At 52.5% G+C, this 17533-nt stretch overlaps 6 protein-coding genes across 6 annotated transcripts; 3 read left to right on the plus strand and 3 right to left on the minus strand.

Moving 5' to 3' along the window:
* Positions 1 to 2928: 2928 nt before the first annotated feature.
* On the plus strand, positions 2929 to 3765 carry B0H65DRAFT_551234 (uncharacterized protein; the record flags this gene model as incomplete). Its single annotated transcript, XM_062829797.1, has 3 exons — positions 2929 to 2964; positions 3299 to 3546; positions 3612 to 3765. The coding sequence occupies 3 exons, from the start codon at positions 2929 to 2931 to the stop codon at positions 3763 to 3765; spliced, it is 438 nt and encodes a 145-aa protein (XP_062679765.1).
* Positions 3766 to 3845: 80 nt separating this feature from the next.
* On the minus strand, positions 3846 to 5825 carry B0H65DRAFT_272297 (uncharacterized protein). Its single transcript, XM_062822756.1, has 4 exons — positions 5214 to 5825; positions 4836 to 5124; positions 4449 to 4766; positions 3846 to 4391 (listed from the first exon to the last, which is right to left on the minus strand). Exons 1-4 carry the CDS (start codon positions 5655 to 5657, stop codon positions 4087 to 4089), a joined length of 1356 nt encoding a protein of 451 aa, XP_062679766.1. The 5' UTR covers positions 5658 to 5825; the 3' UTR covers positions 3846 to 4086.
* A 480-nt stretch (positions 5826 to 6305) lies between these two features.
* On the plus strand, positions 6306 to 8065 carry B0H65DRAFT_430066 (major facilitator superfamily domain-containing protein; the record flags this gene model as incomplete). Its single annotated transcript, XM_062824859.1, has 4 exons — positions 6306 to 6542; positions 6617 to 7282; positions 7343 to 7536; positions 7624 to 8065. The coding sequence occupies 4 exons, from the start codon at positions 6306 to 6308 to the stop codon at positions 8063 to 8065; spliced, it is 1539 nt and encodes a 512-aa protein (XP_062679767.1).
* Positions 8066 to 8807: 742 nt separating this feature from the next.
* On the minus strand, positions 8808 to 10180 carry B0H65DRAFT_272252 (EamA-like transporter family-domain-containing protein). The gene is made up of 2 exons (XM_062822755.1): positions 9486 to 10180; positions 8808 to 9304 (listed from the first exon to the last, which is right to left on the minus strand). Exons 1-2 carry the CDS (start codon positions 10050 to 10052, stop codon positions 8945 to 8947), a joined length of 927 nt encoding a protein of 308 aa, XP_062679768.1. The 5' UTR covers positions 10053 to 10180; the 3' UTR covers positions 8808 to 8944.
* A 1598-nt stretch (positions 10181 to 11778) lies between these two features.
* On the minus strand, positions 11779 to 13639 carry B0H65DRAFT_272362 (uncharacterized protein). Its single transcript, XM_062822758.1, has 3 exons — positions 13292 to 13639; positions 12492 to 13220; positions 11779 to 12444 (listed from the first exon to the last, which is right to left on the minus strand). The coding sequence occupies exons 1-3, from the start codon at positions 13514 to 13516 to the stop codon at positions 11911 to 11913; spliced, it is 1488 nt and encodes a 495-aa protein (XP_062679769.1). The 5' UTR covers positions 13517 to 13639; the 3' UTR covers positions 11779 to 11910.
* A 1283-nt stretch (positions 13640 to 14922) lies between these two features.
* On the plus strand, positions 14923 to 16629 carry B0H65DRAFT_272356 (uncharacterized protein). The gene is made up of 3 exons (XM_062822757.1): positions 14923 to 15215; positions 15279 to 15335; positions 15406 to 16629. Exons 1-3 carry the CDS (start codon positions 15038 to 15040, stop codon positions 16245 to 16247), a joined length of 1077 nt encoding a protein of 358 aa, XP_062679770.1. The 5' UTR covers positions 14923 to 15037; the 3' UTR covers positions 16248 to 16629.
* Positions 16630 to 17533: the final 904 nt, after the last annotated feature.

Raw genomic sequence — 17533 nt, forward strand, 5'->3', positions numbered from 1 at the left:
GTGCCTCTGCGGCACTCAGCTTCTTCCTTTTCCTCATCGCCTCGGCCACCTTAACGTACCACCTCGCTATCCACTCCCTCCGAGTCGCCTCCTCCAACCACCGCTCCTTTTCGCCCGGCGTGGGCTCTCTCGCTTCCCCCTGCGGTATTGGGATATCTTCTTTCGGGGCCCATCGCTCAGCCCACTCCGCCTTCGCCCGGCCGCTGACCGGGGACGGCTGTAGTTGTCTACCTCCCCTTCTACCCCGTAACTCTACCGCCACCCAGGCTGGCGTCCCTCTAACGAAGGCCGCCGCCGGTGAGCGGGCGAGTCGCTCCTCGAACGCTCTAACCCTCTTGTTGAGGTAGAGGTCGAGGGGTGGGCAGAAGGTCTCCGTCTCCACACTAAACGTAGACGCGGCCTTGTAAGCGCCAGAGACTACCTTCAAGCAGTTAGTCTGGGTCGTTGCAAGAGCCTTCGCGAGTCCGCGTGGTTTCCCAAGCGGCTCCGTTGGTGTGTGGTACGCTGACGCTCCGTAGGCTACCACCGCACGAATTGCCTTTGTATACACTTCCCTTGCTCGGACGAGGCTACAACCCCACTACATAGTATATAAATATTTACTTTAATACTAGAAATTAATTGCAATTAAATTAAACTGCTTTGGGGCATTGCCTACCACCCCTACCGAATTCAGCGGACATTAGTGTCACGTGTCACAGTGATGGCAGACTACCCATATCAACCAGGCGGTTGAGGAACCCTAACGCTAGTTCCGGCTCGCTGGAACTAGGGTTAGGGTTCTGATCGCTATATATAGAAACATAGCTCCCCACAATTACTATCGGCTACATTTCCGCACCTCTCTCGAAGGATTGATTGATTAAAGAGATGCGAGAAAAGAACGAGCAAACGCTATTTCTCAGCCCGGAATGGGGAACCTGTCCCAACTTTTCTCTTGTGCCTACGTATGCATAACTTTTCCCAGTAGCACCGCTCTCCCAAGTTAGGCCCGGCCGCTGATGGAAGCCATCACCAATGGCCTCCTTGACCGATAAGACATATTCTCTGCGTTGAAGGAGTGTTTGACCAGCAAGAACATAATACTGTCATGGAAACTCGTTGCTTAAGCCCTTGCCGACACTCATGGTGATCGCATCACCAGCAATACCGTGTTTGTTGTCTAGAAATTAGGCTAGATTATTGCGCCATACAGCCAGCTGCCTAGTCCAAGGCCTGATAATAACTAATGATCGGTACCAAAAGAGCAAGGATACTTGGCTTTAGTTCGGCGGAAAGAATGGAAGGGTGAAAGATTGATAGTTATAATATAGGATTATGCGATATCATTCAAACAGTTTGTTCCTGATCTTTGTTCGCAGTGCTAATAGATCTGGGATCCGGCGTTGGGGAGCTACCTCCAGACCCTAGAAGGCTATAGGGACCGTGTTACCTCAGTGGCATTCTAGCCTGATGGCCAGCGGCTTGCGTCCGGTTCGTCGGACCAAACGATCAAGATCTGGGATCCGGCGTCGGGGAACTGCCTCCAAATGATTAATACTAGTATTACGATAACCCGTATATCATTTGACGATACTAATCGCTACCTACGTACCAACGTTGGACGTATTAATATAGTTACAGAAACTACCCAAAGCTAAGTTGTACCAAATAATCCAGAGAGCCATAGCTATGGCTTGGAACAGGATAGGTCTTGGATTACTTGCAACAGCCAGAACGTACTCTGGCTGCCACCGAATTACCGACCGTTCTATTCTAACTTCCAGGAACGGATGATATTCATCAGCAGCGTATCGGGACTGGTTTGGTTTATTAGCTTCTCGCAAGACATCTAATGTATTCCATGTCTTTCTCAATTCCTTTCCCTTTGTTTCATTTTTCTAGCGTGCTACTAGAAGGGTGTGGGAGGATAGGCAAATTTATAGGAATTTTGTAAATTCTAGTAACTTCTATTAATTTCAAGATGACGTATTCCATTACGAAGAAGTAAGACTATTCCATCCCTTGACTCTCCTTTTGCAGGTGCCTGTGCGGTCCAGATGCCACGGGATTAACTCGTGACTGCCCAGTCATGGCCAAGGTTGGCACAATGGTAGAAGTCTCGATCTCTTCGATCGGATAAGTGGTCTCTTCCTTGGTGGTGCTTGGGTGAGCCAACACACTTGCAGTAGCTTCGTCACAGCTACATGGTCTTGGTTTAGATGCAGGGAATCGTGGCTTAACCTGTGGCTTTATACCACTGACTAGGTGTTGAAGGTACTCAAGACTTTCCTTCACACTAGTCATTTCGCTTGTATGAGCGATGAAATGATACTCCTCTTTCTGGATCAACCATGCTGGCTGATGAGAAGAAGCTCACAGTTTTGTGAACGGTTATCACTCCATTGCGGCATTTCCAACTCAGAATTCCACCTGCGGCTTTGAACTTGGTTGTGATAACCCGGAATGAGGCTAGCCATTGGAATCGTCGTTGTTGCACTACTCACTCTGCTCAGCAACTCTTCTACATCAATGCGTTCCATGTCGTTACCGGTGCTGGTTCCACTCCCCACATGATGTTCAATATTTATACCTGCCGCTCAAGTAAGTTATAAGACAAAGATATTCAACTTCCTCGGCAACCATTTATGTTAGAGAAGCTCACATATAACAATAATAACAGGCGAACCCTATCTTCTTCCAATTCTTTGCTGTCAAAAACTGCGGGAATCGGAGTTTGACTTGCTTTCATCCCATTCGTACAAGATAGCAAGCAACGATGCCTTGGTAAGTGCCAGCCTTGAACACCCGTCAACCTCAGCACTACCACTGACGAAAGGAAGGCAACAGCTAAATCCGCTTACACGCGGAGTTAGATAGTTGCCTTGGCCATCATATCGTCGAGTTTTATGCCCCGAGAGAGACTTGGACTCTGCTTCTAGACTTTCAATGGCCTCGCTCGTCGAGATATCGCCTATTGCTGAGGTGAGATGTAACTCGGGTCGATGGAGCTGGTGATGGCTGATGAATAAGGTAACCGAGCTCCTTGAGTCCCTTGGAACATTCTTCTTTGGGAAGTCCACGATGGCTTCGGCTGGCTATTGTCCTCAACATCAGCCAGACCACATAGAGGCAACGGAGAGCCTCGAATGGCCTCAGTCCATCTACAAAGAACCCGAATCCCATCTCGAACTCAACCATCTCTTCCCTCCTCACCATCAACCAGCACCTCAAACCTCCACCACTTCTCTACCCACTACCTCACTCAACAATTATCCAAGTTCCAGTCGGATACCCATCTACACCCATCACCATGTAGTTCACCTCCGTCCTCGCCACCCTCCCTTCTGCTTCCTCCGAAGTCACACAGGTCGTCACCGGCGTCCGCGTCTCTACGAACGAGATTCTTGACGCGATCAAGAACAACCCCGTCAACGGCACCGCGACTGTGGCTTCACGCGGTCTTGACAAGCGTGCTTCGCTTGGTGTTTACCTCTGCAGGGACGCGCCGTTTGTGGACGGTACTTGCGAGCACATCTTTGGCAACCCTGGTGACTTTAGTATGTGGTAACCTCGCTAGTACCTCTCCCTCTATCTCTGGAAGTCCCGGGCTGACAATCCCCTGACGATAGTGACTCCACCTGCCCTTCAAACAATAACGAAAACGGCTGCCGCCAGTTGGACTCCTCCTACCCCAGCCGCTCCAACCTGAACACTGCCGCCAACAATGTTTGTGGCGTCAACTCGAATGATAAGATTAGGAGTTATAGGTGCCGGAATGCTTAGATTGCCTGACTCTCGAGGGTGTTGAGGTTTACTGAAGCACTGAGGAGGGATGTACTGGTAGCTGATTGGGGGGTGTGAAAGGGAAGGAGCAACTTTAAGGATGAAAGATGGCAAGAACGATGCGATGCGTTAGGGCACGAAACCTATCCAATGGACGAAAACCGCAGAATTATCTTCTCCATTTGCTGTGACTGGGTGATGGAAAAGGGTTATCTTTCTTTCTCCCCTCTGCCCGAGACTTGCTGTGAGCATCACGCTTCCAAACCCCTCCCAAACCCCTCCCAAACCTCCCTTTTCTTCTCCCCGCGGGTAATTGGAGCTTCAACATGAACTCTTCGCCGTCGCTACTCCGTCGGACCATATACAAACATCTTCTTCCTCGAATTCCACATTGGGAGTTCGTCTGCTCAATAGAGGACTGTTGCGGCTAATCCGTTCCCACCAGTGCGCATCAATACACGCTTGTCGGGAAGCAAACACCGCCGGACGCGCTCTGGCAACCACCAAGTCCTCGTACCTGTCAATGGCATTCCGCAACTCCGCAGTCGTGTCTTCTAGGTGCGGAAGTACCTGTTGAGCAAATTCCAGGACGTCGAAGATGGCGTGGTTCGCCCCCTCACCACGGTCTAGACACAGATATTAGATTGTCCCCTTCCACTTCTGACGATGGACGGCAAACTTACACATGGCCATAGGATGCAAGGCATCTCCCACAAGCGTCACTCGGCCTGTACTTCGCAGACCCTTTGGCGGTGCCCAGTCCGACAGGTCAAGTCGCTTTACTTCGGTGTCTCCAGGAGCATTACAGACGAGTGATTTGAAGGGCTCGCTCCATGATTCAGCAAACGTCTTGAGAAGCCCGAGTTTCTCATCATTGGTATCAGGAACCGGGACGGGTGACGATTGCCCAAGCACGCCGCTGCGGATGGGCCACGAGACGACAACCTGGACAGTATACTTATCCGTCCGCTTATCGGGGTTGTTCCCGGGCGCATCGAGGACTAGAGGTATTTTCATGTCAACACCTCACCCGATACATCTCACTGGCGGAATCTGGAATGCTTTCTTACCGCTGATGTAAACATACAGCCTCGTCGCAGGACAACTCCCTTGCAAGAAAAACGGATCAAGCGTCCTTACCGGCTCGATATCTTCCTTTGAGCAGTCGAGTCTGACACCCATCACTCTCACTGGAATTCGGTACCTCGGATACTGCTCCTCCGGGAACAAAGCACGGCGAATCACTGAGTTGGCACCATCGCAAGCCACGAGAAGACTCCCTGAGGTTGATGTCCCATCGTCAAATGTCACGGTGACAGAGTCCTCTCGGTTATCGACTTGGGTGACGCTCTTATCCCACTACAACCCCATTCAATTCCGGTTAGCATCATTCCACACCACTGACAATTTTCCCATCTGCCCAGCAACGTAGCTCAAAAAGCACCAACCTTCACCTCGACACCCACTCCGAGCAACTCCCTCAATCTTCTCCTCTCAACCCTCACCCTGCTGTTCTCTCCCACCTCTGGCACAGAAGCCTTCAATTCCCCTGTGCTCAAATCATGAAAGGGGAAAGTTCCCGTTCGGCCATCTTCAACGGCTTTTCTATCGACGTACGTCTCCGGCAGTCGCCGCACCAGTTCCTCAGGCAGGAGAGAGCGGAGAGCAGACAGGGACCAGTGAATGGTCAAGCCCCAACCCAGATTTTCCTTTTTGTCTCGAGCCGTTGGACTTGGCTCGCGGTCGAAGATGGTGAAGGGGATCGAATGGAGCTGGAGAGATTGAGCGAGGAGAAGACCAGAAATGCCGGCGCCAATGATCAAAACGTGTGGTTTTGGCTTCTGATTGCTGTCGGAGGCGTTCGATCCTTCGACGGGGGCGTTGCTTGGCATTTTGGTTGGGGTTCACAAGTCGTGATACACTGGCAACTTGCAGACGCGGAGACGGAAGGCCCATTCCAGATTTCATGTGAGAGGTCGTACCAAGTTATATCTACCGTTCGGCTTGGGAACATACACATATTTTCCCGAGAAAGCGGATGCACGGCGGATGTAAGTTGTCAGTAGTCAAGTCTTGGGCCGTTTTCCGGGTAGTGAGAACCATGCATGTGAGCTGATATTGGTCGTCAGTTTAAGCTCGCTTGTTTGAGTTTTACGGTACAGCAAACCAGATGGGCGCCGTTGCATGAACATGGTGGAACGTGGGTTGCAATTGGGACGTGGAGGGTACTACCTCAGTCTGACATGCCGCCACAGGGTCTGGATCGGATCCCGCCTTTGACCACTCAGGAGCGTGTACCCTGTCAGCTGTGGATAGGCGGATGAGGGGGATAAGAAAATGATCAAGGTAAGCAAGGGGATAAGAAAATGATCGAGGTAAGCTGTCCCGTGTTTTCTCAAGGCACGATATCCGGAGATGAGGATATATATCACCTGCATAGCCCTCTACGACCGTTAACTCCGTCGTCAGGTTGCTTTCACTTGTGTCACCAAGTGATGAACCTTTCTTTCAATCCGCGGATGGACACAATACCACACAAAATGGTAGCCATGGGCCCAGGCAGTGACAAAGAAGCCGTGACGAACGTCAAAGAAGCGCCAGTCAGTCCCAGCGAGAGCCTGGAACTGGACGCAGCATGGACCTACCTCAACGAGCATCGAAATACCAGCGCCGCTGCCGATCTGGAAACCGTTGACCTCTCCTCACTTCGGAGGAAAATCGACTGGCACATTGTCCCTCTTATGTTCCTCTGCTACACCTTGCAGTTTCTCGACAAGGTCATCCTCAACGTGAGCCCCCTTCTCCCATCACATTGCCCAAGTCTGTCACCCGCTAATTTCGGAACTTCCAGTACGCCGCAGTAATGGGTCTCCCTGCCGACCTACACCTCAAAGGCAACCAATTCTCCAACATAGCCACCTTCCTCTTCGTCGGCCTGTTGTGTTTCGAGGTCCCCAACGTCTACCTCCTCCAACGTCTGCCCTCCGCCAAATGGCTCGGCGCCAACGTCACCCTCTGGGGCATCGCCACCGCCTGCGGCGCCGCTGCGCACTCCTACCACACCATTTTGGTGTCTCGCGTGTTCTTGGGCATCTTCGAAGCTACCATCGGTCCTTCCCTCATGCTCATTAGCAGCCAGTGGTACACCAAATCGGAAGCTGCTCCTCGCTTCTCATTTTGGTATTTGGGCTTAGGCGTAGGGCAGATTGTCGGCGGATTGGTGTCATTTGGGTTCCAGCATATTGTGCCCAGCGAGGGGAGACTGGCGGGGTGGAGGATCATGTTCGTTGTGTTGGGGGTGATCACGGTTGTGGTTGGGTTGGCGGTAATTCTGGTGTTGCCAGATACCCCAATGAAGGCGAAGTGGTTGAGCGAGAGGGAGAAGGTGGCGCTTTTGAGGCATGTCAGTGTTAACCAGACGGGGATCGAGAATACGAAGAGGGGGTTTAGATTGAAGGAAGTGGTGGAGGCGGTGATGGATATGCAGGTTTGGTTATTGTTGCTTTCGGTTGTGTTGGTGAGTTTTGTCTGCCTTGGTCTTCGTGGTGTGTGATGGCGAGATACTGACATGTTTTAGCTTTCGGTGTCGAGCGGTGTGGTGACGACATACTCGGCCACTCTTATTCGTAATCTCGGGTATGCTCCGAAGAAGGCTGCGCTGATGAATACGCCCTCGGGAGCTGTCAGCATCTTTTTTACGCTGTTCGTCGGCTATGGCATCCGCAAGCAGTCGCATCGTTGGGCGTGGATCATTGCCTGCATCATTCCTGCGTATGCCTCCTGTTCCTCTCTCCTTCCTCCCCTTTCCCATTTTCCCTTTTACACCACAGACTGTCACTAACACTCACACCCCCACAGCATCCTAGGCGGCGCGCTAATGTCCTTCCTCCCCACCACCAACCGCTCCGGCATTCTCGCAGGCATCTACCTCGTCAACGCTGTCGTTGCTCCCCTCCCCATCTTCTACAACTGGACCGTATCCAATATTGCCGGAACCACCAAGCGTGCTTTTGCCGCCGCCATCATCAGCGGGTCATTTTCCTTGGGAAACATTATCGGTCCCCAGACTTTCAGAGCAAAGGATGCGCCTGAGTATAGACCTGCCAAGATTGCAGTTATGGCGACCCAGGCTGGGTGTGCGGTGACTACTTTTGGGCTGTTTTTGTGGTATGTTTGGAGGAATAAGACGAGGGATGGGCAGAAAGAGGTGGAGAGTGGGGAAGTGGGTGAGTTTGGGGAGAAGGAGGCTTGGAGTGGGTTGACGGATTGGGAGAATAAGACGTTTCGGTCTGTGTACTGATTTGGAACAGGGTGGGAGTGGAAGAATGATGCGGTGGTGCATTTGACCATCTGCTATCAGTGTGTACACAATCTGGGTTTCAATATTAGCCTGCTCGGCCGATTCTGTAGAAGGCTGCCCAGGACTAGACCATATCAGTCAGTCCGTCGGCCGCTGGATCAATCCTCCTCTTCTACTTCTGTCCCTCTCAACATCGGCGCCCCTTCCTCTTCTTCACCGCTCTCACTCCTTTGATACCTCATCCCGCCCTCCGTCCTCTCCAAATCCACATTTTCCTGCCCACCCCTTATCCATTCCTTCTTTACATCCGTCTCCTCCCCCAAAACAGCCCACAACGCACTCCCAACAATTAGCCCACACCCAACCACACTCCACCCACTCATCGTCCGTCCAAATACCCATTTATCAAACCCCGCCGCGAACAACATCTGCGTATAAATCATCGCCGTCGCCCGATTTGATTTTGTTGCTCCCTTCGTCATCGTCACCCGTCTTTCCCTTCTTTCACCCTCACCCTCACCCTCACCACCTCCCCTCCCCTTCCCATCCCCATCCCCGTCCTTGCCAGGCCCAGCACCCAACCCACTAGTCAGAAGAAACTGCATCACAAACCCAGCAACCCCTAATCCAACCAACAACCCCCATTGATACAAACCCCTTGGCAGTCCCCATCGAATAGCGGGTACCAAGTCCGTAGCTTCCTGTCCGATGTCCAAAAGGGGGCAGAGAAGGAGAGCAGCAAGGGAGACGAGGGTGCACGAGAGACCGAAATAGTTGACGGATATCAAGGGGTGCGTGGAAGGGCCGAGGACGCTGAGGAGGGCTGAGGCTATGCCTAGGAGGCGGAGGGAGGGGGATACGTCGAGGATACCGGTGGAATCAGGGATGCTGGTAGTTGCAATGGTGGTTGCGACCGAGGGAGGTGCGGAAACAGTGGCAGATGGTGTGTGTGTGAGGTTGGTTAATGTGAGAAACGCGGAGGTAATGTTGTTTGGATTGGAGCCAAAGGAGGGCGAGACGGTTGCTGGTGGGTGTAGAGGAGAAGAACGAAACAGGGCGAGCGATTAGAACGACGCCAGCCAAAGCTACAAAGCTAGCTATCTGCTCTTTCTTCGTAAAAGGGTCTTTGAGGAGGAGGTGGGAGAGGTAGCCTGAGAGGGAAGGGGCGAGAAAGGTGATGACTGTTGCTTCGGCGATAGGGAGGTAGAGCATGGAGTACCAGAGGGGGAAGATGCCGAACTGTATCATCTCAGGTCAGCTTCAGTTCCAATATCATAGTTCACAACTTTCCCAATTCTCCCTTTCACTTTCACGCTTCCTCTTTGTTCATTCATCCCTTCACCCCATAGATCCCCGCCACGCAACCCCACCCACGAACCATGCAGCCATCGAAGAAAGAAAAAGAAGTAGAAATACTCACAAACCCAGTAACACCCCTCAAAACCAACAACCACCGCACCTCCCTCCTCCCCCACGGCGCAGATTCGATTTTCTTCCAGTGCATGTAGAGAAGCGAGAGAAGGGAGGTGAGGAACATTCGGGCGAAGAGGATTTGGAAGGGGTGCATTCCTCCTTCTTTTTCGCCTTCTCCAGATAGTTCGAGAAGCCGAGCAGAGAGGTTCATCAATGCACCGAACAATTGTGCTATGGCTACTTGAAAGAGGGGGCGGTTGCGGTGGAGGAAGTTCCTTGCTCGGAATCTGAGGGACGAGGTGTTCGACAATGGGCCAGGGTCATGGCGGAAGGACCTTGAGGGTGACGGGGAGCGGGAGAGGGTCCGACGGATGTGCTGAAATGAGGGAGAGAGGAGTTCGTGCTCAGAGAAGGGGGAGGTGGTTAGGGAGCGGAGGGCGGAGGCCGTGAAGAGGTCGGGGACGGGGATGTGGAGGCTGGTTTTATTGGATTTGGTGGTGGTTTGGTTGGTGACAGTTGGGTCGGGTGAGGCGGAGGAGGATGAGGATGATGAAGAGGAGGGGATGTTGATCATCGTGTTGGAGTCTTCGCCATTGTCGGGGTTAAAGTCCTCTTGGAGTCGGGGAGTTTATCGTAGCGGGACATGTTGACTTCCAGACCATGGGTGGTATGCTTGGTGCTTGATGCTGGCTGTACTTTCGCTGATGGAGTCCGGGAGGGGTGAACTGAGCAATAAGCAAGGCAAACTTTGATGACAAACGGATCGCTGGAAAGATAAACAGTGATGAATACGTCTAGAGTGCTGCGATGAACGAAGATGGTGATCTGCTCTAACCCATCAACAATATACAAGAACAAAAAAGAGCACTCAATCGAAAAGGTGATGTAAGGTTGAAGGATGAAATGAAGATTCTGCAGTTAGGTAGCCAAGACGAAAAGATCGAGTCACCTGCGAATATGACAACTGCCCTGGGTCCATCACAATCCTGTGAATGGTGTAGGTATGCAAGGTATGGAGGTTGCGTAACGGACTTGTAAAAACCCCACTTTTCACCTCTTTTCAAGTGACAAAGTTCAGAGGTCGACTTTGAAACTTCAAACCCTCGCATTCCACCATCCGCAACCCGATATGAAGCAAAACAGAGCAAAAAAGCTCCCTTTTGGGCCAGCTGAGTTGCGTGGATGCGTTACTTTTTTTTTTGCAGCGTGGATATTGCTCGAGATAGACTTGGACTGTTGAAATTGGAGGGAGGTACTTGGTCTGGCGGATCTTGGTGAGAAATGCGGGCCAATGGTAAGAGGGGATGTGAGAGTTTTACAAGTCCGTTACGCGACAGCCAGGTATGCCATCACTGACGTTAACACACATAATTCACATGAGGGGAAGGACGTTAAACCCGGTCGTCAGATGTGATATGATAGGGCTGTTGGATGTCGGCATCATCTTTCCCGAATTCACGATGGATGTCGCGTGTTCAAGTGGTGGTTGGTTGGCCGGCTGGTCACTATCCGACGACCAACGTGGTTGCAGAACCAAAATGGGGGTCGTAGACATAACTTAAAATTGTCTAGATTTCATTCGATTTGGACAGTATTGAGGGCACTCAGACATCTCGATAATTAGAAAGCGATATCGGAAAAAGAATGAGAAACGGGAGGAGAGCTGAGGAGGGGAAATGGACCCCGAAGAAAGTAAACCAAGGTCATGGCGAGCTGAGCTTGGGATGGGCCACGGATAAGACTCGTTAACGATTTCGTTCCTCATTAGGCTGCAGCACGGTTAGTGACTGTTAGTGCAAGCTGCTGCCCCCCCCCCCCCCCCCCCCCCCCCTTCTCCACGTTTCGAGCTTGAGCTACGCCCGCCAAGCTTCACGCAATCCGTCAAAATTCTCCTCTTCTCTTTCAAGACTTCTCAAAACCTCAACTCATCGCAGCAAGCAACGTCGACAAGTTCTACGACCAGCGACAGCGCGGATTCGAAACCGGAAATTCCCGATCTGGCAGGAAATTTGGCGACTTTCCGCAGCCGTCTTACGTGAGAAAGGCCGGGATGGCGACCACCTAAAAGGTCGATGCGACGTCATTACGGCACCCATGACTCCTTCATCCACATCACCACGGCAGCGGTGCAAGTCGTCAGCACTGACTATGCCCACCCAGCAACGATGAGAAGTGAGAACTTTGTTTTCATCGCATGTTGTCCTCAATTCAGCAAGACAGCCAGCTTCGACGGACCTCCATCGCTGTCTTCCATCGGATGCACTTTCGCTTTAACACGGCGGTCACGACGAACTGTACCAGGAGCATATTGTTGACCATGGGCACCAACCACGCAGTGGAGCAAAATCATTATCTATTACAAGTTACAGTTCTTAAACATCATCAGCTGACCACCTCACCCGCCAACCTACCCGGGGTCGACATCATCCACCTTAACGGCCCGCCGCAAAGTTCTTATCCAACTGCTCCTGGAACTTGATCCACTGGCCCTTGAGCTTGCACGCCGCGGTCCAGTAGTTCCCCTTGGGGTCCTTGCCTAGGATGAAGAAGCCATCACAAGGCTTGGCCGGTCCGTGGTTCTCCTGCACATACGAAGGCCGGCACTGCGCATCCTTCGCCTCCCTGCGAGCTGGAGAAAAGTCGACCTCGAACAGGTTCGCCTTGGACCAGTTGGAGAAGCCGATCTGGTACATGCCACCGTCGCCAAAGATGATGATGGGCAGACCTGTATTGGATGTCCGCACCATGTTGTAGTACGCCATGTGCTGCTGCCGAGTGCCCTGCTCGTTGATCGCCCGGCGGACCTGGCGTGCTACCCAGCTCAACGGCTTAGTCGACACATCCCCGGCAGTGACCAGCACGTTACCCCAGCCGAAAGCGTTGCCGACATAAGGGGCCTCGGAAGCATATGGGATTAGGTCGCCTTCAAACGCCTTACGGAGGGACATGGCAATCGATCCGGCAACCTACAAAAGTCAGCATCCACTCTGGTCCACGGCATCGGGAAACTTACGGTGCGGTTGGGGTCCATTCCCATGGACTCAACGACGCATCTCATGATCCACGCCGTGATGACGTCGTTCTCGGTCAGGAACACCTTGCCTGGGTCTTCACCCTTCTCGATCGCCTCGGCCCGCAAATCATCGAGTGCCTTCTCATATTGTGGCCTCCAGTAGCTCTCCGGGATGCACACCATGCCGTTATCCTTTGCTCGCAGGACCATGTCAACACCATATCCGAGACCCCATTTGAGGATACCGCCCATCCCGACACGTCGGTCGTTGAGGACATGCTCCTCGGTAGCCACAGCCGAGCCCGTGGCAAGGGGGTCAAACGGGTCCCCATCGATGCCACACGGCGTGAGGACTTCGTTCTCCCTTCCGTGGAGGATCAACTGCCACGCATCCACCACATATTGTAGGCCGAGCGCATCGAAGGTGACGTGTTGCCATTGGAGGACAACTACGGTTTTGTCGGTGAAGGAGTTGACGCGCAGGCCGAGGACGGGCTTATCTTCGGTGAGGTAGTCGGTGATACCGTTGGGCGTGTAGCCGGCTTCCCAGGCGAGGTCTGCCAGCAGGTCAGGGTCGCCGACAACACAGGGACGGTCGCTTGGGACGGGGATCTTGGAGGCGGCTGGGTGAGCCGAGGCAGGCATGCCGTGGTCGACGTGAACATAGTTGATTGCCGGACGCTCGGCCGTGAACTTCTGGGGAATGTGCCATTCGGTTTTGCCTGCAGCCTGTGTGTAACACTGTTGTCAGCAAAGATCATCGGGGGGAGGGTGCCATTGCCACGTGTGGTGGTTCCTACGTTCTTCCTCAACCGACCTCCCAGCCTCTGCCACCCATCTCGCTTCACCAGGCTCTCAAGGGGTATCTTCAGCTTCTCCGGATCCAACACCTCGTCAAACACTATGGACACAGCCATGTTGCTGTTCTGCACCAGCACGCTGCTCTCAAAGAAGTGAAGCGGCAGCACCCGATCGGTCGGGTCCAGCGGCGCCACAGCCGCCTTACGTCCAAAGAACATGGCCATATCTACCGAAATTCAACGATTGACTGATGCAAGGAATGTGTGTGAGATGTCGAGTTCTCGTTTGTCACTCCTTTCCTTTTTTTTCCTGCTTCGAATAAAGAGAACAAGAGGCCCGGGAAAATGTTGGTCATCGAGTCAATGTATTACCATCTCTCGAGGGCCCTGGACCTTCTTGTCTCACGAGCCCGAATGGGGACGGACTCCCAGTGAACTCCGAGTTGCCATCGAGCCAATGCATCGATCCCAATGCACTCTCCGAGGCATAAGGACATTACCGTCTCATCTTCTTCTTCTTCCCCCGCCCCCGGTTCGTCCTCCGGTCCGGGGGTGCCGTATAAGGACCCGGCTGACGGAAGGCTTCCCATTGGCGAACATGGGGGTTGGATGTCACTCTACAAACCCATATCCATTGCAACACAGTGTAAGTCATTTCCTTTTATAAAAACCAACAGACTCAACTACGGTAACTCAGCCCGACGGAATGGAAAGGGGTGGTTGCACGGTCGCACGGTCGTTTCGCACGTGGAAGAACCGTTGAACCGGCAAATAACTGAATTGCCGAAATGTTTGTTGGTTCTGTTAACGGTTGGGAATGGAATCCTTTCGACGGAACGTCGTCCAACATGAAAGTCGACGATATCGTCAGGCAGGCCGACTATAAGAGGGCCTATCTGGCCCTGTCAATGCAACTCTGCATACCTACCTATGCGGAGCGCTAGGAACAACCGACAATCACCCCACGGGGTCAGCAAGCTTGACAGGCCTAGTTATTGCAAGGTGAGATCGTGCCTGGCGACTTCCTTGCCTCGCTTGCAAGAGAAATGCCAATACGCCTCCAAACCCCGGAAAGAAACGATGGCGTGGAACATGCAGAACTTTACCATATCTAGTTGGTGTCCACTCTCCGCGGCCGCCCGCAAGCCTCGATTCTTCTTCATGCCGTGACGATCAAATGATAGGTATTGTTTTCTGGTTCTCGGTCTTGGGCTGGTCTTGGGATGTGGGCGGAGGTTGGTTAGATGAAGCCGAAGCACGTCGGAACCATTGCCAATGGCACGTTCCCCCTGATGATCGTTGCTCACAACGGCGTCAATGTCAGCTTTATTCGTCTCTGGTGTCGATGAGACGAGAGCAGGGAAATGTCAGAAGTTCATGTACGCCGTCAGGGGAAACCTGGGGTTGTGTCAAAGCTGAACGGAGAAAATCCTTTTGTGTTTCTTCGATTCTCGCCCCCCAAAGAAAGGATTCCCTTCCCTTCGGTTCCCCGGTTTTGATTTTCACTTATCTGTAGTCATTCGTTTGTATATCCACAGGTTCGGTCTCCAACTCACTCCACTCCTTTAAACCATCCACACTGCACTAGGCCGTCGGTCGGTGTCTATCAAGCGGATACTCCCTACACCCCACTTGCATACCCAGCAGAGGTTCGCAAGGTCGAGGATTGTTGTTTTGTTGTCGTCGTTGTTCTTGTTACAAGCCCGTGCGAACCACAGAGTCTCACAGCCCAGACCGCCGTCCATCATGGAGTTCACTCCCGAGATGCTGGCGATGCCATCGCAGCTTCCGGGAAAGCCCTACAACGACTTGCAGATCGGAACGTTCATCGGTTTTGGCGTCACATACTTTGTCGCTACCCTGTTCTTGGGTTTTCGATACCTGCAGGCCGCGAAGATCACGAAAAATATTGAGTTGGATCTAGGTAAGTGGTCACTCACGATGGTTCATTGAGATAGGAAGAGTGAGTACTAACCTTTGTCAACAGTTGTCCTCACGATATCATGGGTCTTGGCACTGGTATACTTTATCACCATGTACCAATGTGAGTCGCCGTCATCCATCCCAACTTCATTCATGAATGAACCATTTCTAACCATGATGACCATCATCAGTAATGGCATTCGGCTGGGCCCGCCACACCTCCGAGCTAATGCCCATCGACTTCGTCAACTTCAACAAAGGCCTGCTTCCCAACACCCTGACCTACCTGATCACTCCCGCCGTCACCAAAATGGCCATGTGCGCCGTCCTCTACCGCATCTCCCCCTCGCGCGCCTACCGCATCATCGTCATCGGCATCGCCCTCGCCATCTTCGCCTACACCCTCACTCTCACCTCCATCACCGGCGGGCCCTGCAACCCTCTCAAGACGGGCACGACCAAATGCCTCGAAAACGTCGCCCTCTCCCAAGCCGTCCTCAACATCGCCTCCGACCTCGCCGTCATCACCGTTCCCATCCCCACCATCCACAAGATCCAGACCTCGCTCAAGCAAAAGTGCTTCGTCGGCGCCCTGCTCTGTTTGGGATCAGGAGTCGTAGTCTGCTCCATCGTCCGCCTCCCACAAGTCCTCGCCCTCGACACCTCTGACCCCACAGTCGACATCACCTATCAAGAAGGCGTGTTGGGGGTATGGTCGATTATCGAAGTCAACCTGGGTATCGTGTGCGGATGCGGCATGCGTCTGAAGCAGCTCATTCAAAGGTATTGGCCTAGATTGGGCATGGGCAGCTGGGGAAGCTCGGCGAAGAGGAGTCAGGGTGGTACGCATGGGACGAGCGGGATGAGGACGGGCGAGTTTGGTAATGGGAGTCGTACGGCGGGTGGTCATGTGCATGGGACGAAGCAGGATGGGAAGTATCAGTTGCATTCGATCCAGAAGGGGAATAAGGATGAGACGTTTGTGAATGTGGAGGGTGGGGATGAGGGGAGTACGGATAGCATTTTGAGGTGAGGGGTGAACGCTGATGAAGGGTTGATGATTTGATTGTTTTGAAGATTGAAGGACTTGAGGATTTGAATGGGAAGGGATTGAAAGGATTGATAGCATGAAGGATATGGTTTTTCTTCTTTTTTTTCTTTGGAATACGGCGCGCATGACTGACTGGTATCATGCCACTTGGAAAGGTTGAAGAGCAGAAGGGGAAACAGCACCTCACCTCGCCTTCCCTCATTAACACACAAAACACCAAATCCAAACGCCCACCATCACCAATCCCAAGGTAAAAAGGGTACATATTAGGGATCGGATTTTCTCTTCTTATTTTCTTTTCGTACACTCATTCCATGTAACATTATAGACCATAGTCATGCACACACAGCACAAAAGCAGAGCGTTGTCCTTCTTTTCCTTATTGCCTTTTCCTCAATTCATTTTCTTCACGACATTCACTCATTGCTTTTCCCCGTCACCGTTGTCTTTTCCTGATTGCATTTCCCCATCCCCTTCAACCCCAGACCCCAGCTGCCCCCATTCATCCACCACAGTCGGGTGGTTCGGGAACTGACAGGGGGGGTGGTTTCTTGTGGGTTGGCACTGTACCAAACGCAGCCAAGCGCTGCACCCCATGAATCCGTTCCCCACATCGCGGCGGGAAGTGGAAGTGGAAGCCTGGACTTGGTGGGCTGGAGTGGAGCACACCGCCTTCATGTGCAGCCCGCGAAAAGGCGCGTCAGAAACTCATCGAGGACACTCGTGAGAATAACGACCTTCTACCACTTTGCTTCCCAAGCACTCAAGGCCTTTCTTGTTAAATCTGACTGAACTACTTACTCAAGGAGTTTTAAGCTGATTTGCCCTACTTCATTGGTCCGACTATTCGACGCTCGGTAAAATCTAATGCCCGCCAATGAACGTTCTAGCCCAAACGCTAAACCCCGCCAGTAAACGCCTGCAGCTTTGTAAACAGGTCAACCCGAATCCTCATTGCGAGGTAGATTCCCCTGTGATTTGCAGGTTCCACTCGGATTTGCAGCTTTACCCACGCCCCGCCCCCATAAGTGGTGCAAGCTACCAGGCCGCTGCTGGTACACTATTGCCAACCCTGTAGACGCCCTGAAGCCTCCGGGTCCATGAATGCCCGGCCTCTAAAAAGAAACGTCCTTTGGGTGATTGGCGTGTAGTTGGGAGGGAGCCGCCAGCCATCTCGCGCCTTGACAAGGTGACAACACAGAAAGCCCCATGGTCCATCACACCCTCGAGAAAACATAGGGCTCTAGTTTCTTTTCCTTTTTTTGTCC

The sequence above is a fragment of the Neurospora tetraspora genome, assembly GCF_033439725.1.
Source record: "Neurospora tetraspora strain CBS 560.94 chromosome Unknown B0H65scaffold_6, whole genome shotgun sequence".
Taxonomy (NCBI): Eukaryota; Fungi; Ascomycota; class Sordariomycetes; order Sordariales; family Sordariaceae; genus Neurospora; species Neurospora tetraspora.